General features: G+C 30.9%; 2 protein-coding genes across 3 annotated transcripts; both read left to right on the top strand.

Annotated features, from left to right (window-relative positions):
- Positions 1-551: 551 nt before the first annotated feature.
- Positions 552-3862, top strand: LOC124830362 (zinc finger protein 7-like). 2 transcript variants are annotated; one of them, XM_047304044.2, is made up of 2 exons: positions 552-882; positions 2691-3862. In XM_047304044.2, exon 2 carries the CDS (start codon positions 2767-2769, stop codon positions 3517-3519), a length of 753 nt encoding a protein of 250 aa, XP_047160000.1. In that variant the 5' UTR covers positions 552-882; positions 2691-2766; the 3' UTR covers positions 3520-3862. The 2 variants fall into 2 exon arrangements, with proteins under 2 accessions (XP_047160000.1, XP_087964415.1); XM_088108289.1 differs by lacking the exon at positions 552-882 and adding an exon at positions 891-1031.
- A 14177-nt stretch (positions 3863-18039) lies between these two features.
- LOC124830361 (protein OBERON 3-like) lies at positions 18040-22243 on the top strand. Its single transcript, XM_047304043.2, has 2 exons — positions 18040-20326; positions 21366-22243. Exons 1-2 carry the CDS (start codon positions 18403-18405, stop codon positions 21938-21940), a joined length of 2499 nt encoding a protein of 832 aa, XP_047159999.1. The 5' UTR covers positions 18040-18402; the 3' UTR covers positions 21941-22243.
- Positions 22244-23738: the final 1495 nt, after the last annotated feature.

Genomic DNA, 23738 nt, shown 5'->3' with positions numbered 1-23738 from the left:
TTCTGCATAAAAAAAAGTTTCTGTACACTGCAAGTACTTTTTTACAGCAGACAGTTCTGCAGAAATTAGTTGAAATTGTTATAAACCAAAAACTAGTGATTGAAAAAGAATTGCACATGAATTAATTGAGTGACTGTGATGAAAAGAAAAGAGATAAATGGGAAAAGGGTGAAAGGAGTAATGGGGTCCATCATGTATAAGATATCTGAGTAGGACAAGGGGAGCTAGGTTAATGATAACATGAAGAAAGATGTTCCAACTACATAAACAATAGAAAATTTAATAGTATATTATTATTATTATGTGGCCTAAGGGAATTGAAATGGTGTGTTGTTAGTATTATTATTGAACATAATGGACCGTTCCTTTATGTTCTTAGTGGAAGCCGAAGAAGCACACTATATTATGATATGATATGGCCATGTCTTGTTGTGTTGGTTGGTTGTGTGGGGTATCACACAAAGCACCCAAATTAATTTCCCTTGTCTTTCTGGTTGTCCATATTTTTCGTATCACTGATTCTTAATTAAGACCTAAAAGCACAGGAAAATGGAGCTGCAATAGCAACTTCAAAATTGGACAAAAGAAGTGGTTTCTAGTGTTTATGCATGTTATCTGACTTCTCTGACTTCCCTTCATCATTCTCGTTTCTCTTTCCTCAGCTTTTCCATAATTTTTACTTTCTCTCTCTCTCTGTAATCTTATCTCCTTTTGGTTTCTCTCTTCACCACTTCACAGTGGTTAATTTTTAAAAAAAGTAGTCCCAACAATAGTATAATATTTATACCTGCGCCCCCCCTCTTGTATAGTTCATATTCTCCAAAGTCCAAAGTAGCTTCTCACTACAGATTCTCTCCCTTTTCTTTTATAGTACAGTACTATGTAAGTGCCTCTTTCCACCCAAACACTTGCATTTCCTTTCACCCTTTCTTCCATTTCTTACATGCATTTTTAAGCCTTGTCCCGCTTTAATCATTGTTTTATCACTTTTTCTGGGGTCTGGTTTTGATTCTCTGGTGTTGCCGTGTTCAGTTAAGGCTCTCTCTACCTTGTGCAAGTATAAACTTTTGCCTGTTCATTTCAGGAATCTGTGTTCACCTCTGTTTTGGATGCATTGTGCCTGCTATTTTTTACTGTAAAAATTAGATCTAAAGGGGAAATATTTATTTCAGTTTCTCTCAAAGTTTGCTTTCCTACACTCAACCACAAACTTGGTGGATTGAGCTGGGGTGGGGGTATTTATCTTCGTTCCATTGAGCTTGTGCAATTTTTCAACTTTTTATTGTTTTGAAGAAGCCTTGGGTGGTTTGGTCCATTGCAAAGGATGTTTTTTATGAGAAAGATTTTCAAACGATTTGACGAGTAATGTGGGAATCTGTTGGTCGACATCTTCAGATAGCTTTTGGTTTTCGGTTCCAATATTTGTTGGCTGAAATGTGGAACTTTTTTTCCATTTTATCTTTTTATCCTTTTTCCCAAAATGGTGTGTAACGTATACTTTTGGTAGGGCTGTAATAATGCCTAAGGCTGGTGGGTGTATTTCAGATGTGTCCAATAGTGTGTCTTAATGTTGATGGGTGAAAATCAATTATGGCACATAAGGGTACTGAAAAATGATGAAAATCTTGCTAGTCACCCAAGACAACAATCAAGATTTTCCATCTATGTCTATGTTTTCACTCATACTCTATGATGTCAACTCTGTTAATTTCTTTTCAGTGATTGAAACTTAATTGCTTCTTGTATTTTTATAAAAATATGTTGAAATGCATTTGGAGAAAGGAACACAGTCGTATTGGAAGCTCATGATACATGCATGCATATCATCCATTGTGACACACTCTGCATCTGTTATAAGAACACTGTTTTAACTTGCTGAGAGCTGGTCTAGCAAACAAGACATCAAACCTTTGTCACAGAAGATTTGAGTCAGCTACAAGAGAAAAAAAAAGTTTTTATATTTACTTTTTTATCTTCTCTACTTCTAATTCTTCTCCTATTTCTTTTACATATTTTATTATTCTTTCATCTTTACTTTTGGACTCTCCTCCTTTTAGTACATGTTTATACCCTGCATGGCTAAACTGGAAAATTTGTTTTGGTGTTTGCATGACCTGTTATTTAAATAATACTTAAACATAAGAGTTTCCAGACATTAATTTAACAGCTTTGAGATTTAGGTATTACGGGAGCAAAGGTAAGGGAAATTTTTTTGTTTCCATTTTTCTGTTCTGATGTTTTTCTCCTTTGCAGTGTATCACTTCTCAGTCTAAAGAAAAGAAAAATGAGACAGTTTCTCTATCAGAAAATCTGCATGCATTATTTTTAAATTTCATCAGATGAGCCAGCACCTAGATGAAATTTATTTTGCAGTTGTGACTTGTTCTCAAGATTTTGATCTGTGATTCCACTTTCAGTAAAAGGAAATGGAGCTCACATTTGTCAAGTTCTTATATTTTTTGCTTTTTGAATATTATCTTATGGAAGGATATTCTCACAAAGTCTTTATGCTTTTTCTGCAAAGTTGATTTCTGATTTACTTTCTGAAGCAGGTTGCATGTTTTCTTATATGTGAAAGAGTTTCTCAGCCATGCTTTCTTTGTTTGTATGACTTGCATTAACACCAGAGTTTTGTATGTTCTCAGCTTTTACTTTGTCATAACAAATAATGTGCTTCATCATCAATGCAGATGGTAGGCTGACTGAAGCAAAAGTCTGTTCTATTCATTCCAATTGCTTACTGTGAAAGAAGTTAGCTCATACCAGATGATGATGATGATGATGACACCAAACTTGAACCTGGAACCTGAAGAAGATTTCAAAATCTGCAGCCAAGTTGGATCAAATGAATTTCTGCAAGAAACACCACAAGATTTTATGGACAACACCAGCTCCTCCTGTCTTACAAAGACTGATCCTGATTCAGGTTCTCTGTCCCTTGACTTGACCCTCAAATTCAATCACAGTGATGAAGAGTTCAAAGATGAAAGTCACACCAACTGTGAAGTAGGAGGTGAAACTCATCCCTCAGCACTAGCAATTCCCAGAGTTTTCTCCTGTAACTATTGCCGGAGGAAATTCTTCAGCTCGCAGGCATTAGGTGGCCATCAGAATGCTCACAAAAGGGAGAGGACAATGGCAAAGCGTGCATTGAGAATGGGGATTCTCACTGAAAGGTACACAAGCTTAGCATCTCTGCCTCTGCATGGTTCTTCTTTTCGGTCACTTGGCCTTGAAGCTCATGCTGCAATCCACCAAGAACAAGTGCAGTCACTGAGGGTTCCTGAAATAGGACTTGCTGCAAAATTCGAAAAAGACTATTTTCGGACACCGATCTTCGTGGAAGATGATGATGCTGGTCTGTTTTGGCCTGGCAGCTTCAGAAAGAGAGAAGGAAGGGTTGGTTTTGGTGTTAATCTGAGCCATGATGCACATGCTTTCAATTCAAGTACTAGGTTTGTAGAAACTGCACCTCCGGCACAAACATCTGCAACTCCTGATCTCACTCTGAGGCTCTGAGATTTTTCATCCTCATTGAATCCAAACACGTAACATGTGTGTACAAGCCTCCTCATGATGTTCTCACTGTAAAGCTTTTTAAGCTTTTTCATGTTTAGTTCCATTCTCTTCAGACTAGAGAATTTATGGTAATTGTACTACTGTACAGTGAGACCTGCATTTCCAATGGCTTATTTTAGCTTATTTCAATTTCCATTATCAAGCTTTTTCTTTGCACTGTTGTTGATGTTTTTGTAGCTACTTCACCATGCTCCATGGGTTCAAATGTCAATTTGTGTTTGTACTTCTGTTAAGAATTTAGTTTTGGAAAAACATGTCCTTCGTTTATAGCTTTTTGCTTGAACCATGGTTTTGTAGTTACCGTATTGTTGAATTTGATTTCAATGTTTCTTTGGTAGAGGTTTGGTAGGTCAGAGGAGAAATGTTACATCGGATTTACTCAAAAACTATGATAATTTTTCAGAACTTTTCGGTGTATGAGAGTCAAGAATCATGAATCTCAATGCATGAAACTCTCCTTTAATATATTTGATTTTTATCCAAGTTGAGTTGGATAATTCTGGATTTTAGAATGTGCATGTCTATATAATTTAATATTTAAGAAAATTTTGTCGTAAACTGTATTATCCTTCAAGAATTTAAGTTGCAGAAGGGATGAAACCTTTCAAAGAATAAAATAACAAAAAGATATAACTTTATAAAGACATATTTTATAGAATCACGTCTCACAATTTGCCACATATGTAAGTACGGATGACAACTAAAATTCATTTTTCAAATGTGTAGACCAAAAGAAATATTTTAAAAAAAACGGCAGTCAACACTGATTATAATTTTAAAAAATAATTCAAGAAAACAAAGTCTCATAGCAGATCACATCATTTTTGTCAAATAATCATTGGTTGAAGAACAAATTGAAAACATTATTTTATCGTAGAAAATGCATTTGATAAAAATAAAAAATGACCAAACCATCAAGTTGTCATATGTAACACACCATTTCTCTCTTCTTCTTTTTAGCTTAAAGGATACCCACTTGGCTCTTGACCAACAAAATAATTGAGTAGGCATTTGAAACTTTTGTCATAGAAAATAATCCATGGCCCTAAATGACATATTTATAGAAAAAAGTACAAGGTGTATCTTAAGGATAATTCTTTTTAGGAAAAAAAAGTGTATTATGTTAAATATTAAAAAAAAGAATTCTAGGTTTGAGTTAGTGTTAAAATATGATAAATAAAGTTAAGTATTTTTAAATTTAGTTTCTATTACAAAATTTGGTTTTAGAATACTTAATCTTTTTTATTTTCTTTATAAGTATTTGTTATTTTATTTTACAAACGGTCAATAGATTATATAATTGTTACTTTGGTTTTTTTTATCTCAAATTCATCAATTAACTTTTTTTTTTCAATCATTTTTAATTTATGAATTCTTTAATCCTAAAAAAAAGAGTTGAATGTGTTTTTGTCCTTAAACTATTATACTTTTTTTTTTTTTGTTTCTTTTCCAAATTTTATTCTCTTTTCGTCCTTTTCGTTTTAGAAAGACACTTATTTAGTTATACGCGATCAACACCATTAGTTTTTTTTTTCTGATGCGGCAAACAATGTGTCATATCTTGAATCCTTTTAAGATACGTGTATTGTGACCTAGGTTGAAAAGATTACACAATGAGAAACGTTGCGTCACATCCTTAGCCTGGTAAGGTCGGCAAGACAACTCAATGACAAATACTGTGCCACGTTCCCAACTCGGTAAGGTCGATAAGACACATGTATTGTTTTCCCAAGTTCGAAATTTTAGAGTGTTTAGTATTGTGCTACCTGAGCTATCTGACCACTGAGCTATTTAAGTTCTCAATACACTTTACCAAGTTATCTAAATTTCTCATTGAGCTATCTAAGTTCTCAATGAACCTTACTAGCCTATTTGAACTTTCCATCGACCTATCTGAGTTTTCCATTCACCTTATCCCACTGAACTATCTAGATGTCTTGTCAATCTGGAAACACAATACACTCATTTTGTTGACTTTATTGGGTTAGGGATGTGTAACACCATTTTTCACCGAGCTATCTTACTGGTCTTGGAACACATTACACATGTCTTAAAAGGTGGCACGTCGTTTGTTACGTGAAAAAAAAAACTAATAACTTTAGTCATGAATAACTAAATCCATAACTTTATAAGAGAAGAAGGTCCTAAATAGAACAAAATTTAGAAGAAAATTAAAAACAAAAAACACATGATAATTTAAGAATAAAAATATATTTAATTAAAAAAATATCAACCATAAAATGAAAAAAAAATGAACAAGTTAATGGATGAGCTAAAAATAAAAAGACACAGTCACATAATCTCATTTATAGAAAAATCAAATGATAAAATATTTAAAACAAAAGATAAAAAATATTTTAGACATGTGATATAATTAAAAAATTAAATAAAAACTTAATTAAAAATATTCAAATTTTTAAATATTTAAGGCTTCTACAATCTTCAGAAAAATATATCTAAAACTTTTGTTTGATAGAGATAAAATTGTCTTCAGAATCACGAACACTATGACTAAAGAAAGATATTGTAAAAAAAACAGTGTTGGAAAAGCATTTCCTTTATTTGTGCATGTAGATATGGGTACATAAGGAGCACCACGAAACATAATGGCAGCATCACATGTTGACATCCAAACAATAGTGAAATTATATTTGGTTTATGCCGACATCCTCTTTCCATTCATTCATTCAACAAACAAAACTGTTTTCTTCAATCAAATTACCTAAAATATTATTATTGTAAAACATTTATTATAAAAATTATAAAAATATAAACCTTATTAACTAAAAAAGATTAAAGAATCAAATATAAACAAAGAATTCTAGAAATTATAAAAATAAATCAAATAAAATAATTAGAATAAAAGAAAAAAGATAAATTAATTGAATATAATTCCTAACTAAAACTAAATTAAAAAATGAAAATGAAGAATTGACAAATTCTTTAAAAATTATAAATTCATTCTAGAAGAAAAAAGATAGATTGAAATAGCGGGTAGCGGGAATCGAACCCGCATCGTTAGCTTGGAAGGCTAAGGGTTATAGTCGACGTTGATTCATGATTTTGATTTAACGTCTCTAATTCAAAACCGAACGTGAAACTTTTGTTTCATTCGGCTTCTCTACGACATTAAAATACGTTGATATACAAAATTCGAGATTTAAAATGATCTACAAAACTAAAATTTTTTTATGTAAGTTTTTGAAAAATTTAAATTAAAATAAAAGAAGTTATTAAAATGTTTGTCATTAAAGTTTTGCATTAAAATTAAAATTAGATGACAGTGTTAAAATTTATATTGCTAGAACCACATAAAAGAGTATTGTATACTATATATAACTCATTGGAGAAAATTTGATAAGATTCTCATTCACCATACAAACCTTTCTGAAACTTTGAATGGTTATAATTCTTTTGAGAAATTTAAAGTAAATAATGTGACTAAATAAACCCATTTAAATTTTAGGTTCCATGTTAACTTTTTTGCATTGATATAAATTTTCTTACAAATTTCAAGGTATATTTCTATAAAATAAATATGATAGGTTGAAATAATAAGTAGATACAATCTGTTCGATTTTTGCAATGTACAAAAACTCATCATAATAATGAAATTAATATTTGGTTTACTGAGTTAGAAAACCTGTGGAAAAAAATTTTAATTATAAAAATAATTAATTATAAATGTAAAGACATAAAAAATAATTTTTTTTAAAATAATAGCAGTTTAAAAATAGTGATATTCTATTAATTTAATATTAAATGGTTTTTTGATATAAATAATTTTGTTTAAAAAAAATTTTATTATTTTAAAACACATTATTTCTTTAAAAACTATTTTTGTTAGAGTCTTTTTCCTTCTTTATGATAGACATTGAATGGTTTTAACAGCTTCTTTAAATAAATCAACTTGCTGCCTTAAAAATTATTTTTGCATGTTAACTTTGTTTAAATGATTTTTTCAATTTCTTTAGTAGATATTAGTTATGACTTATTTTAATCACCTCATTGCTATTCCAGTTGTAACAAATGGTGAATTTATCAGGGATTTGCTTTTGAGAGTTAAACCTAACAACTAATTATACAAATTATTCATATTTTAATTTATTTATCTCATATCTTTTATTTTTTTTAACTTGTTTTTTTTATGCATTATTGCTTTGCTTAAATAAATTACGTGTAGATATATTTATTTCTTATTGAACCTTGCTATAGATAATTGTCTATTATATTATAATATGTTTTGTTATTATATTATATTACATACTTCTGAGTGGGTCCTAATCCTGAACCTGAATGCAGCTTAGGATAACTAAGGTGTTGTGTAGTGGTATTCTTCTATATGTAGATCTTCAGTTTACTCTCAATACTCAACTTCCTCTGGTGGATAAAATTTATTTTCAAAAATTTTAAAATAGAAAAGGAAAATAAAAACTGGATGAAATAAAAGTTCTTTTTTCTTCATAAAATAAAAAAAAATTAATTAATTAATCAGAAAATTAGAAAACCTTGTTTAAAAAATATACAAGAAAACAAAAAAAATAAACAAAAGAGAAAAATATAGAACTCAATCCATTTTTACTATTTTATTTTCCTTTTTTAAACTTTCTGTTAGAGTCCAATTAAGCTTTGCTTGCTACACCACCTATTCTATTTTTACATCTCTCCTCCATCCTGGGCTTGTGGTCCAACAGCACATCATCACCTTCTTCTCCATTTCCCACAACAAAACCCACTCAAGAGGAGCATCATCTTCACATCACTTATTCCTTCAGAAGTAACCTCAAGAGCATCCCATATCTCCTTAGCATATTAGCATATATGCATTGTGATATCCTAAAAAATTCATCCAAATTTAAGATTGAAGTTTTTATATTTTTTTTGCATGGTCATACTAAGCTTTCTTCTTTTCTTCTTTAGACCAAATGTTTCAAGACCTTTTTATCTACACATTGTTAGCCACATTTTTGGAATAAATGGACCATTTATAGTTGCATCTCATATACCTTAGTCAATAGACTTAATAAAGATTCACATTCTAACTTTCCAAAATTGATAATTAACACCGATAAACATAAGAGGTTTATGAAATATGGCTCATTCATTAAAAGACAACTTGTTCTAGGTCATTTTTAAAAAAATACTAAAAACTAATCCTTGAATATTTTACAAGAACTATCTCTAAATACCAATTGTAAAAGATATTTGACTAAATTCAAGAGGGGATGAATTGAACTCACTCCAAATTTTGTTTTTAAAAAGATTTTTCAAAACCAATCTTTATTGATTTCATTTTGACCAAGTATATGAGATAAAACATAAGCATATCACTTATTAAGGCAGCTTGAAATTCCTTTTTAGCTTATTGATAATCTGACTGAACAATATATTAATCTTAAACTGATATCACATATAAATCAAGTTATCATTCTTACTTATATTGTTAAATGTTACACTTTGTTTTAGTTTCAGTGAAATAATTTAAATATAAAATTAGAGATCAATTATGATTGATTTTACAAAACATTGAATTGCATTAAACTTTAAAGAAAGATAGCAAGAACAAGATTTATATTGGTTCATTTTTAAGAGTTATATCTAGCCTACTTTGCAACTTGACCAAAGTGTTCCACCAAATTTCAAGATATTACAAAGTTATGATACAAACAAGACAATACCACAATCAAACTTCTTGAACCCTACAAGAAGTCTACACAAACGTGCAAAATCCTATTGGACACCTTTCTAAATCTACCATATAATCAAGAACTTAACAAGATAGTGTTAAAGAAGAACTCTACCTAAGAAATGATTCACTAGACCTATAAAAAATCTTTACCTAAAACAATCTGCAACAGTTTGACCAAAATTTTCTCAAAATCTATTTTATCTGTTTCATATAACACTTAGTCTAGCTCCAACAAATATAAAACATGATCATGTTTTGTCTCAAAGACAATAAACTTAGTTTAAGAACATATCATAAGATACAAATGCTTTATTTAACCTCGTATTGCATGTAAACATATAAATGCTTACTCTATGTTATAAGAAATGTCTATTGCTTCTATTTGTCAAAAAGATCCATTAGCAAAGGGTAAGTCACATAAGAAGACCTTTTAGGTAAAGAAATAAAGTTATTTTTTTAATATTTTTCTAAGCCATACATTATATATTAAGTTTAGAAGAACGGTTTATTTATTATGGCTCTACACTTTAAACAAATTCAAAGAAAAAGACACATTACTTAAGTACATATAACTATTAGAAAATCACATAAAGAAGATGAAAAACATTTTGCATGGACTACATTTAATACTTCTTTCAATACCAAACTTATCACGAAAGAAGAGACATTCAAAAAGAACTTAAATTACTCAACGGTCAGAAATAGTTTTACAATAACTACATTTTTAGAACTTACATCAAATAGTTTTTTAGAATTTAAAAGAGACCAAGTTAGTTAGAAAAAAAACCTTATATTTGATATATGTTAGGAGATTGAACCAATTTGAAACTCAAATCATTGAGTTCAGCATAACAAGCTTAATCCAAAATATTTTCATATAATTATTCAAATAAAAACTTAAGAATCTTAAATTTTATATTATCAACCTTTTTACACATATAAACATAATATATTAGTCCATCAACATAAGTAAGTTTGAAATGCAGTTTTTCAACACAGTTTGAAACCTATAACTAATATAACTCAGTTTGACTATCCAAATTAAATATCAAATTCAAAATATAAAAAGAAATACAAGCAACAAACCAATTCAAAATATTTCAAATAGCAATCTCTGGTAAATCAAATACCAACTAACCAGTAAAATGGTTAAATATTCATAAATAAAACTAAAACATAAAAGAAAATGGAAAAACTTTGTCTGGAACAAATTTTGATCGCTTACAAAATTTTTATTCTTAATAATCTAGATTTTCAAAAAAGATCTTAAATATAAAATATATGCATAAATTTGTATTGAAGGAAAAATAAGATTTATACTAATTAGAGTAATTTCTTGAAGATCCCTACAATAATAAAATAAAAATTTTTTCTTACTAGGAACATAAATCACTACAAAATCTAAAAAAATGTTATTTAAAATCTTAAAGAGAGATCTACAATTAAAAAGTAAAAATTAAAAATATATTAAAAAGTATAAATTGAAAAAAATGTTCGAGTGACATGGAGGAACCTAGTAGAAAATGAAGTAAATATATACTTTTAATTTTCTAAAACTTTGATTGTTCTATATATTAAAATAAGGTTTTAGTTGTAGTAATTAATTTTTTTAAATATCACAAATCTCTGATTTTAGTCCTAGGGTCTCTGAGAGTAACACGGTTTTGATTCACTGGTGACATGAATATCATCACACAAATTAAAAAAAAAAAAAAACTAATTTGTCTGATTTGACTTGCAGGCCAAAACAATAGGTTTGATAACTGTAGGGATGAAATTGTCTTTTAGTAACATGGGCAGGACCAAGTCTTCTTTCATCATCTCTTTCTTATCCTTATTTTGAGTCATTTTCTTGTCACTTTCCTTTTTCACTATTTTTTCAACACTTTCGGCCAAATTTCACGTTTCAATTCAGTTTGGAAGCTGATTCGATTTTCAACGGGTTGTTTTTTTTTTTTTTTTGTCAAGATTTGAAGTTGAAAGTATGTGAAAATGATCAATCACCTATGCAATATGGAAGAGATTCTCAGACAAAATTTTACTTTTTTTTTTCACGTGCTGCAAAAGAGTCAGAATATCACTAGTAAAAATATAGGAGATATATTTTTTAATAATTAATTTCATTAAAAAATGAAATGAATTTAAATTAATTAGTGGGAATACATTGAATTTAAATAAATAGTCATTTAAAAGAATAAATATAACATGGTTATTTTAATTTAAAAAGTTATTATATTTAAATTAACAATTATTTAAATGACGAAAATAAAAAAAATGTAATTGCTTAGTTTAAAATAATGGTGATATAAAATGTAAAATTGAAAATTCTGTAGAAAAATCCTTTCATACATAAATATAGATAATTATTAAAAAAATATAATAATAAAATAATTATTTTAATTTAAAAATAATTAAATTTAAATAAAAATTAATTAAAAAATAAAATTAGAAAAAAAAATGTGTATACAAATAACCCCGTTTGTTTTTTTTAACGGAAGGGACGAGTTGATGCAAAATTTATTAAGTAAGGATCAAGTGGACATTTTTTTAAAACAAAGAACCTAATTGACACAATCCAGCAAAATTGAGGACAAAATAGACTATTAAGTCTTTATTTTACTTATGTTCTTATTTGATATTCAATATAAATATTATTATATCTATTAAGTTTCTTTATTATGGAACAATCTAAATCTATGTTTTATTAAGGTAATATTTACATATCATAATTAATCTTAGTCGTTTGGTATTATGGTTATTATTTATGATGAGGTATCATTTTTTTATTATTAATTACTATGTTATTATACTTGAGATAAGTATTATTCCAATGATAAACATACATTAGCGATCCATGTGGATCTTATAAAATACAACTAGTATTTACTAAGGAATACTCATTTAATAATCACATACTCACTATATATATATATATATATATATATATATATATATATATATATATATATATATATATATATATATTTTAAATGTTTTTGGTCCCTAAACTTTCATGCATATCTGGTTTTCATTCCTTTTCCGAACTCTGACCTATATGTGTCCTCTTCTTTTAGAAAGTCACTCATTTAGTCATTTATGACCAACATCATTAGTTTTTTTTTATGTTGCAAACAATGTGCCACATTTTAAGACACTTGTATTATGTCCCAAGGTTGGCAAGATAGCTTAGTGACAAAGAGTGTGCCACATCCCTAACCCGATAAGGTTAACAAGACACGTGTACTGTATCACCAGGTTGGTAAGACATCTATATAGTTTAGTGAGAAGCTAGATAGCTCGATAAGACTTCCTTAGAGTTTGTATGGTGCATCAAAACATCAAATAGCTCGGTGGTGTAAGACCTGGGAAAATTAGGAATAATTATAAATAAAATTTGTATGAATTTACTATAGTTAAAGGTGTTAGGTGAATGCATATAATAACTATATAAGTGATTGTTAATGTTTATGATTTGGGATAGCTACCAAAAGACTTAAAAAGAGATTATATATTAGATTTTGCGCTATATTTTAGTTGGGGTACGTTGGCCTAATGGTAGGAGCACTGGTCCAACACTAGGGAATTGATTTCTCCTTTTAAAAATTGTGGCAAGGGGTTAAAACATTAAAAATAAGTTTTTATTATTTATATTTTGTTTTGTATTTTTTTTAAAAAGGCCCAAGGCAAGGACCATTAGGTATGGTATTTGAAAAACATGTTCTTTCCTTAGACGTTTTTTTCTATAAGCAATATTTCGTTGAGTGTTGTTTGATAAGCTTCAAAACCTAGGTTGCTAGACATTTTGATTATGTCTCAGCACATCCAAATTACTAGATTGTAACATGAACAAAAGTCCATGAACGTGGTACTAAAGCCCTCGAACAAGGCACTCGAGTTACTGAATTGTAACATAAGACTACAAACGGGGTAAGAAAACTAAACGTGCAAGCCAACAAAAAGCTAATGTAAAAGTGAGAGCAAAGGTGGTGTGTCAGCTATAGGATTTTTTTAAACTAAGATAGCTTAAACATAAGAAGGAATGTGAGAAATTTTGTGATGTAGCCTTTAGAGCAGTAGAAATATTTTTTTGTGTGACAAAATTAACATAGAAGCTTCATTAAGGGAAAAAGAAACAAGAGCCAAGTAAGGAAAAAACTCATCTAAAGAAAAATAAGAACTCGTCTTTAGAAAAACTAATGATGTTTTAGGATGCAACATATAGTTTATAAAATATTCATTAACTTAATATATAAAACCTTTGATACCATCACAAAATAGTGAACAAAAAAACTTTATTAATTATTATATCAAATTTAAAACGATGTGAAAACAAACATTATTTCAATTCCAAAACATAAAATATTGTTCAAAAATTACAAATTAAAATAAGTTATTATCGTAATTGTATTTCGAAAACTCCCATAAGATTTCTTCACATGTCTCCTCGCTTTAGACATCACCAACATCATATGTAATATCATCTGCTCCTTAACACCACAAGTTATATGGTCATCGCACAAATACAAATAAGTAAGGGTGAACTAACAAGAAAACAATACAAGATAATAAAAAATAACCATACTGAGCCACAACGCTCAAAACATTCATTCCAATACAGGAAGTCAACCACATTCACATCACAAAAAAACTCATTACCATCAAGTATTACCAACAATATGTTATTCTAATGTAACCTAGCGTCACACAAACCTACTTATCAAAACAAAGTGGTTCATGTCATCCTGTCATCACAACAAGGATCTGTCTCCCTTGCTCCTCAAGAACTTATGAGTAAAAAGTTTGATGTGTCACACACCGTGCACTATATTAAGAAACAAGCCAGAAACCTATGGGTGAAACATCCTTGCCTTCCCCACTACTTCACACAAACGAGAAGGTGCAACACTCAAACCTCTCCTTTTCCCCTACCATCACAACCTCAAGTGAAAAGTAATAAAAACTGACTTTATAAGTTATAGAAAGAAGACAAGCAACCAAACGTGTCTTTCAACTTCATACTAAACAAACAATCACCATACCACACCAATAGTTCAACCAACAGCGTAGCCATGTTCAAACATGACTCATCAATCAATCATACAATTTGACAACAAAACAAAACAACATGACTAACAACATGTACAACTCGACAATCATCTTAAATTGCTCAACCATGGTAAAAACCTTCCTAACTAACCTTCAAAACATACAGGCCGAGTTTCAGAACCTTGAAACCAAGGTCCCACATAGCTCGGTCAAACAGATCACTCAAACAACCCAACTCGGCACAAACAAGCATAAATCAACACACACTTGCACAACTCAACATAAGTAAACCCAACTCGACACTAAGCAACCTAGCCTAACGTGAAGTGACCCTAACCCGACCAACTTACCTAGCATGACAATGATTCAAGCACAACTCTACAACATATAATATAACTCGACAAAGCACTTAAAACAACATGTCAACATATTAAGCAACCAAGAATCAAGTAAAACAACTCGACAAAGCATTGAAACATCATGGCCACACATTTAAACAACTCGGCAAATAATAAGACAACATGACAACAAATTAGACAATCCAGAATAATGTAAAAACAACTCAACAAAGATAGAACAATATGACCAATGAAATAAACATCACAATTTTAATGCAAACAACATGGCCAAGGAAAAATCAATGTAGTCTGAGTAAGAATAGCTTAGTTTCCAGTGAAAAATAGCACAACTTAATGCACACAACACAACCAAATCATTAAACAACACAGTTCGTAAGCAATTAGCATATATCAAATGAAAAATACTTGACACATACCTGAACACCTTGTCACAAACCATAATAGCCCAATTTTGAAGAAAAGAACAACACACTCAACAATAAAGAATGATCAACGTGAAACAAAAAGAAATTAATATACATCATACAAATTCTTAGATCGCATAGTAAACACAAAAGGAAAACCAACGTGGGACTAATCATGCACTTTCAAAGAGAATATTGGACAATATAGTAGTTGTAGGAAGAAGATCAACATGTGCACGACAAATTTAACAAACTACATAATATTTGAAAATAACGTAATCATACATCATGGAATTGACTGGACAAACGTTCACATAACATAAATTAATAAAAGAAATAAAATATAGATTATGCACACAACAAGAGTAGAACATAAGACCTCCAACCCATAACAAAGAGCTTTAACCATCTATGATACACTTCACCTCTATATAACTTATCGTTTCTTATTTTAATTAATGACATCCATACCCACCACCTTTCTTAATATTTCATTTTCCTTGGTCTTATAGCTACTATGGCTTAGGGGACCTTGAATGTATACATTATACTAGTCGCCCATGCTTAACATGCTCTATGTTAAATACTTGCAAAGAGTTTTGGGGTGTCGGTTGTTAGTAATCCGTCTTGAGTACTCATCTTACTAGTTTTGATATTGGTATCCGGTCCTTGTGTTATAATAAAAAATTACATTTCTTTGGTTATGTAGCCTTGTAGGTATATCAAATATACTCTTATTTTTATTAAAAATCTCATTCTAAATAAACTAATTAATTGTAATTAAGTGAACTTGAGTAAATCATTAAATTAAATAATTTTTTAAATATAAGAATTTATTAATAAAAGTATTTCAAAATAGTATGTTCAATATTTATTAAATAATAATAATATACATAATAGAATATTTTTTTTATAATAAAGTATTGGATAAATAAAATTTTTATTATATCTTTATTATGTAATCAAGTTGGATAAAGTTTTCAAATAAGTTTATGATAGACCTCATTGTCATTATATGAAAATTTTATTAAAAAAGACTCATGGATTTCCTTCAAAAAAATTAGTCGAGACTTTGAACTCCAAATACTATAGAAAATGACAAATTCTTTAACACATTAAAAAAATTTATCATTAGTCATTCCTCTCATATTTCAGAAAAGACCTTTAATTTTTAGAAGTTTTTGTTTTGGATGATTTGGTATTACTTTGGCTTGACCCTACTAGGTTTCCTTGTAGTTTGAATTGGCTCATTACTCCCTTTCAGTATTAGAATCTTTCCTCATATTAGCCCATTTAGAAGCCAAATGATTAGGATATGCAGTTAAAGTACTATGAGTTGAATATAATTGTTGTAAACTTTGCAAATTATTGACAATGAGAGTGAAATTCTTCAAAGGAGGCATACCGTCCAAGGAATCATATTTCACTAGCACAACAACATTAAGATTCTTAACAAGAGAAGATCCATTCACAACACAAATATTATCATGATTATCCACCATTGGCTCATGTAATGACTGAACAACATGTTGTACAACAAGTTGCACTAAAAGACTGAATCTCAAGCTCTATCACAAGCTCCACCACTTAGCTAAAGAACTCTTAACCCCGTCCTATACATCAACCACCTTAGGATGATAATGTTGTATTTTTACGTAAAGTATTTTCTTTCCACCAAAAATAACATTGACATCTTGTTGTAACAATCTATAACTAGAGAAATCATTTTACAATTGGAACAAAATAAAATCAATTTTTCATATTCAACCTTAACAATAAACACAAATACTAATCATTCCACTAAAATTTAATTAGACAAATCAAATCAACCAAGACACTAATATACATGTAAAAAAACCTTAAAACTTATTTTAATATAATCATACAAAAATGAAAATGTATCAATGCGTTATTGAAACTCATAAAAATATTAATTAATTTAATTTTAATCGGATACACTAATTCAGTTAATTTATTAAAATATACACGACTTTATTAGAGATAAATACAATATAATCAGTTTCCCATTCAATATGTAATTATGATTTAATGTAACGATAATAAAAATAATAAAAAATAATTTATGTAACTAAAACGTCATAAAGAAAATAGTTTAAATTTAAGCTACATAAAGAAACTGCTTCTGATTATAATCCGTTTTGATTGGAGGAAAGAAGAACATTTTCACCGACTTTGACCTCAAAAAATCACTCTCAAAGACTGAATCAGAAAAACACTCTCAAAGACCGAGTCACTTTGCAGAGGGAATTCGAACGTTAAAACTTGGTCCAAAGTCTTAAACAAAAGGTGTGAAAAGGAAAGGGAACAAGAATATGATGAACACAGTGTAAAATTGCAAAAAGACCACAACATGGATATGTACATATTCAGCCAAACTTTTTCTTTTTTGAAAAAAGAAAAAAAAATGACATTCAACCGAAACTAAAATTAGTCTGCCTATAATAATACCATATATACAACTTTTTTATATAATTTATCTAACTTATTTTATTTTTCATTTCTCAATAAACTATTTTAGTTTATAAAAAGTTTCCCTTTATTATTTTTTCTTTTTGTTTTTTGATATCATCTTCACATGAAGTCTTAAATTATATTTACACATTCCATTAAGTCACACTATCTTCTTAAAATCACTTTACAACTTTTACTTAAATACCATGTTTTTATAATATCTATACTTTAATAATTTCTTACTTGATTGTTAGTTCATAAATATATTTTTTAAGATGATATATATGTAAATAAAATTTAAAAATAACAAATCATAAATAATTTAAAAAATATTTCTCTTTTAAATTTTTGTGGATTTGTCTAAACATATTGGTCAAGGTGGTATTAGCAAAAGAGTAAAGTAATGGTCAAAACCAGGACCACCATGGTTGCTTGCAATTCCATTTTCATCCTCCTGAAAGGGCTAAAAATGTAAATTAGCTTCTGCAATTGAAGCTGACCATTTCTCATTCTGGTCTGTATGCACAATTTTTCTGATCTGTATACCAAAAAATATATCAAGTTGCTCAGAAAATTTAAAGCAGTCTTTGAAATTCCTAATCATTTCAAAACCGAAACTGCACGCGTTGCAGAGCTGAGTTATCTGTCTCGTTTTGATTGAGGAATCAAAACCGAGATTCAGAAAAAAAAAAAAAAGAAAAATAAAGCATCCCCGATTCTCGGTTGTTTTTTCGGAACTATCCCTGTTTGTGTCTCGAACACAGTTTTGTTTTTGCTCTTTGTCTTCTCTCTTTCTGTTTGGGTCTTTGCCTTTTCTTTGTCTTTTGTTTTCCTGTTTGGCGTTCCGTCTGCCATGATTGGAGGCAAAGATCTTGTTCCCAATGGCGTGGACACCGAGGGAGAGAACTCAAGGAGCAAGGTGCAGCAGCATCAGCATCGTGATTTTTCTCAGGGCAAGGAACGCCCACAAGAGAAAAAGCAAAGTTACCCGGAGAAGAAGAAGGTTGGTGTTGATGAGTTTCAGTCACCACCCTCAAAGTTTGTCTCTTCCGGGTCGCAAGAGTTGACCCTCAGCTACCTCTGTGACAACCGAAAATTGAGTCTTGTCGAGAGAGAGGTTGACGGCAGAAGCTCGGTGAAGGGCAAAGAAATTGTGGTTTATGGGAATTCAGATCAAGATCAAGACGAGTTAAGGTTTAAATCGTCTCTGGAAGAGGTGACAGCATTTAGTGCGCGACAATACTTCGACCAGGATTGTCTTCGGAGGAAGGTGGCTGTGGGGAACCAAAAGCAAGATCAGGATGAGAAATGGGTGGAGAGGGATTTCTTGAGTTTGAGTGAGTCAAGGGAGAATTCTTCGAAGAGATCCATTGATGAAGAGTGTGAGAGGGAGAGGAGTGGTGGCAGCAAGAAGCAGAAGCTTGAGACTCTCAGTCTCTCTCTTGCTTTGCCTGATGTGTCGCTCTCTCTCACAGCTTCAAACGCTTTGCAAAATGGTGACCAACTTGTTAAGCCAAAGCCTGGTATGCCATCCACAAGGCCCACAACTACTATCAATTCGTGTTCAAATGATTACACTGCAGCTTCTATGTCTCAATCTTACTCTCACCCTTTCTCACACAACCCAAGTTGCTCAATCACCCGAAATTCAACCGACAATTTTGAGTATTCCCACAGCAAAGATGATCAAATTTGGCATTGTGGGGAGGGCACTAATGGGTCAGTTCATAGCAGGTTCAAGCCAATAGGAGATGGGGTTGCTTTGGCCAATTATTCCTTTATGCAAGGGAACAGTCACTATAAGGCTACTAGCTCGGATAACCAATCTTTTTTCCCTTCAGAATTGCCTGCAAGAGTGAGATTTGAAGCTCAGTCTGAGGGCTCCAGGGGAAAGAATTCTGAGAATATGAGAGGCTTGGAAGGTGTGGATGGTGGGAAGATGATGAAGTTTTCTAGATCAGAGAGAATTATAAGAGAAATTGTGTCTGAGTCTATCCCAACCATGGCTTTGCAATTTCAGGAGTTCACTGATGAAGTCACAACTTCAATTAAGGAACACCTGAAAGGTCTTATTGATGCACCAGAGAAGAAAGGGGAATTGATGAACCTCCAGACTCGGCTTGGCCGAAGATCTGACCTCACCAGAGAGACTCTTTCCAAGTGTCATAAAGTGCAGCTAGAGATTTTGACTGCTATCAAAATGGGGCTTGCGAGTTTCTTGTCTGGTAAGTTCCAAATCTTGGAGATGGTGGAGGTTTTCTTGTATATGAGATGTAGAAATGTGAACTGCAAGAGCTTGCTGCCCGTTGAAGACTGTGACTGCAAGATGTGCTCAGGAAATAAGGGGTTTTGCAGTTCTTGCATGTGTCCTGTTTGTATGAGCTTTGATTGTGCAAGTAATACTTGTAGTTGGGTTGGTTGTGATGTTTGTTCACACTGGTGTCATGCTACCTGTGCCATTCAGAAGAATCTAATCAAACCTGGGCCTATCTCGAAGGGTCCTTCTGGGACCTCTGAGATGCAGTTTCATTGTATTGGCTGTGGACATACTTCAGAAATGTATGGCTTTGTTAAAGAGGTCTTTGTGTATTGTGCCAAGGATTGGGGCCTAGAAACATTGATGAAGGAGCTTGACTGTGTGAGGAGGATTTTCCAGGGAAGCGAAGATCGCAAAGGGAAGGAATTGCATTTTAAGATGGATGATATGCTGTCAAAACTTCAAGCTAAACTGGTTTCTCCTTCGGATGCCTGCAACTTTATCATACAGTTTTTCAGCTGTAAGTCTATGAGCTTTGGTCTTTACTTTTCATATTCAATTTATCTCTTCATGTGTTTTATCAAAACAATTGTGTTATTTAAACACCTGCAGCATTTAAATGGGAATCATGAAGTATGAATATCATGATATTCTCCACGGATTAGTAAAATCAAATTGATTTTATTCAAATATTTGATGTGGTAGAGAAAAGCATTATGCTCTGATATATGAAGATTTTCTTTTTAATAGTAATTATGACAGATATTTAACAGTGAGGCCAGAACCAGACATTTAACCTTTAAAATGATTTATCTTTCCATTTCTCATTCTTTTATAGCCACATCATGTTCTGTATAAAAATATCTACTTCAGAATTCAGATTCTTCCATATGTTCAGTAACATCAAATCAGGCTTAGGCCATGTCAAGTACTATAAAAGATTAGTGATGAAGCTGCAGCGTTTGATGTGTAACCAACTGATTAAAGATTTTGGAATGACATCTGAGAGTTGAAGATTTAGGAATGACTTTGTACTTTCTAAATATTTGGTCCTGCTCAATTTCGTGTTGACTAATTGTTTGTCATAGGTTTCAGAAATAGAAACAAGGAATGTTCTTTCATCACCTTGGTGTCTACTGTTACATGATAATTATTTCTAGTCTTCTGGTGATTGGTTTTGGTGAATGATGAATAATGTTAAATTGACCACTCAGTTCTTATTAGATGAGTTTGCAAATTTGGTTGATGAAATTTTGTGATCATTAATAGGCACTGGCCACTTAATCAAGCAAAAAATGCTTCAGTTGGTTGGAATGTTGTATGCATGTACTTCCCTTTAAGGATGAAGTAGCTAAATCTTACAATTCATATTTCAATATGCATATTAGTCTGTGTTTTTCCATCAAACTAAATGCCTCACCTTCCACAATTGTGAATACTTTTTCAGCTTCATCTTAGATCTTTCTCAGTTTTTAATAACAAATGCCTGCTTGATTTGACTATAATTATACTGATGATTTTGATACCTAACTTTGAATTTTTTTTTTCCTGATAAACAGACACTGATGGCATGCCAGATTTTCCAGCTTCTGGTACATCCACAAAGGATTTGCCAAAATCTAAGGCTAACCTTACAGTAGACACAACAGCATCTCTTTCACAATCTACTTCTCTAATTCCAAAATATCCTTATGACATGAGCTTCACAAGGTCAAATGATCTTCAACAGAAAGAGCTCAAAACCTCCCTCTTGAGTGAGCAGAAAAAGGAGTCTGATCTGCACCTTGAGGCTTTACTAAGGAAAGGAGGAGGGCTTGAAAGCTTGGAGAGCATCATACGGATAAAAGAGGCCGAAGCCGGAATGTTCCAGAGCAAGGCAGATGAGGCAAGGAGAGAGGCTGAGGGATTCCAGAAGATGATCAAGACAAAGGCTGCACAGATGGAAGAGGAGTATGCAGAAAGGCTTGGCAAGCTTTGCTTGCATGAGGCAGAGGAAAGGAGGAAGAAGAAATTTGAGGAACTCAATGTGTTGCAAAATTCGCACTATGATTACTTCAACATGAAAAGCAGAATGCAAGATGAGATTCATGGTTTGTTGAAGAGAATGGAAGCAACAAAGCAGCACTGGGTCTAATTCATGTACTTTGTTCTTGTTCTTGTTCTTGTTTAGTATTTTTCTCTCTGGAACACCCAGTAAAATGTGTTCAGCTTATTTATCCAGTGCCAATTTCTTTTCTGCTGTTTCTTCTTCAGAATAGATAACTTTCTATTGATAAATTGAAGAATCAAGTTTTGTATGCTTCATTGAGGGGCTTAAACCTGAATTTAGCCATGTTCTTCATTAGAGTTTGCAGTTCTTGTTTATAATGTTAAACAAAGAACTTGTGATTATTTTTCTTTACTAGACAATAATAGTTGCATACAGATTTTCCTTTTCTCTCTGATCTATATTTGTTTTTTCCTTTAAAATTTCTATTTAACTTCTATTTCGAATTTAGACATTCTTTGTTGTTGTTTTTTTATCTTGTTTTTCTGTTATGTTTTAAAATATATTTTAAAACATAATAAAATAGAAGAATAGCATAAAAATCCAACGGAAAAATTTAAATTCTTTGTATTTCTTGAGGCTGTCTTTCTTTTATGTTTTTGGTGGTTTACTAATCACAGAAACCACAAGAAACTATTACGACTCTAAAAAAAGGGAGAAAAAGAAAATCTAAAATAGTTGGTAACCATGAGAGATAGAAAACCCTAATTGATAAGATTGAGTGTAGGACACGTAGCATATGGAGAAGGACAATAATGTTCCTAGACAATAATTATTGTAGGACTTTTTGGTACACCATAGATGGATGAGGGCATGTTTTATCCTTCAATTTTTTATTTCTGAGTTGGATAAATTGACTTTAATCTAATACTTAGCATTTGTTGTGGCTAAGTCACTCCCAATTTCTCATTGCCAATTGCACAAGAAGTCAACACTATAATCTTACAACCCAATCGATTTCACATCACGCTTCGGCTTTGTAATCATTCCAATTTGGTTCAAAAGGATCAAATTATGTAGTTTTGTTACGTATATAAAAAAAAATGAACTTTCTGAATTGACTTCTATGGAGGCTTGTGGGCCAGCCCACACAAGGATGAAAATGGAAAGAAGACTTTTAACTTCATAGACAACTTTTTCATCTCAAATTTGATCTCTTTAAAGAAAGCAAGGATGTATTACAAGTACAACTATATTAAAGAGTTAAAAGAAAAAATTTAAGGTTAAATATTTCTTATTTATTTTAAGCCTATAAAAATGCATATTATGAAAAAAAATATAGCACATAAGAAATAAAATTTAGATTAATAACATTGCAGTTTAATTATCGAACTTGTTCTTATGAATGTGATTAATTTTAAGTAAGCAACAAAATATTTATACTGTAAATAGGGATGATAATGCACTGGGTGAGGATGGATTTCGTATGTATAAAATTTTAGAGGTATCAAAATGGGTAATTCCTCAACCCGACCCAGTTCATTACGAGTTGGCCACTTAGTAAGTCAATCCAGTCCGACTCACTTAATAGTAAGGTGAAAAAATTTGAATCTGGTTCGATCCACCACGGATTGATAGGTTAAATGAGTTGACTCATTGGCTCATTTCATTATAATTTTTTCTTAAAATAAAAAAAGATACAATTTTTTTAATTCAAATTTAAATAAATTTCATACTAAAATGATGTTAAACTCTAAAGACAATTAAAAAAAATACCATATCATCCAAGCGTAAATCAAAAACATGTAAAAAAGGCAAACAAATAAGTTTTTAATATTGATAATTTTTGTATCACTTGTCCATTTATAATATTAGAGTCTTGAATAGATAAATCTATAATATTTTTCTCTCTTGAAACATCTCCTTTATCATCTTCTACAAAATA

This window comes from Vigna umbellata, chromosome 3 (assembly GCF_029865625.1).
Source record: "Vigna umbellata cultivar VRB3 chromosome 3, Vumbellata_1.0, whole genome shotgun sequence".
Lineage (NCBI taxonomy): Eukaryota > Viridiplantae > Streptophyta > Magnoliopsida > Fabales > Fabaceae > Vigna > Vigna umbellata.
This window is presented reverse-complemented; position numbering and strand designations above follow the sequence as displayed.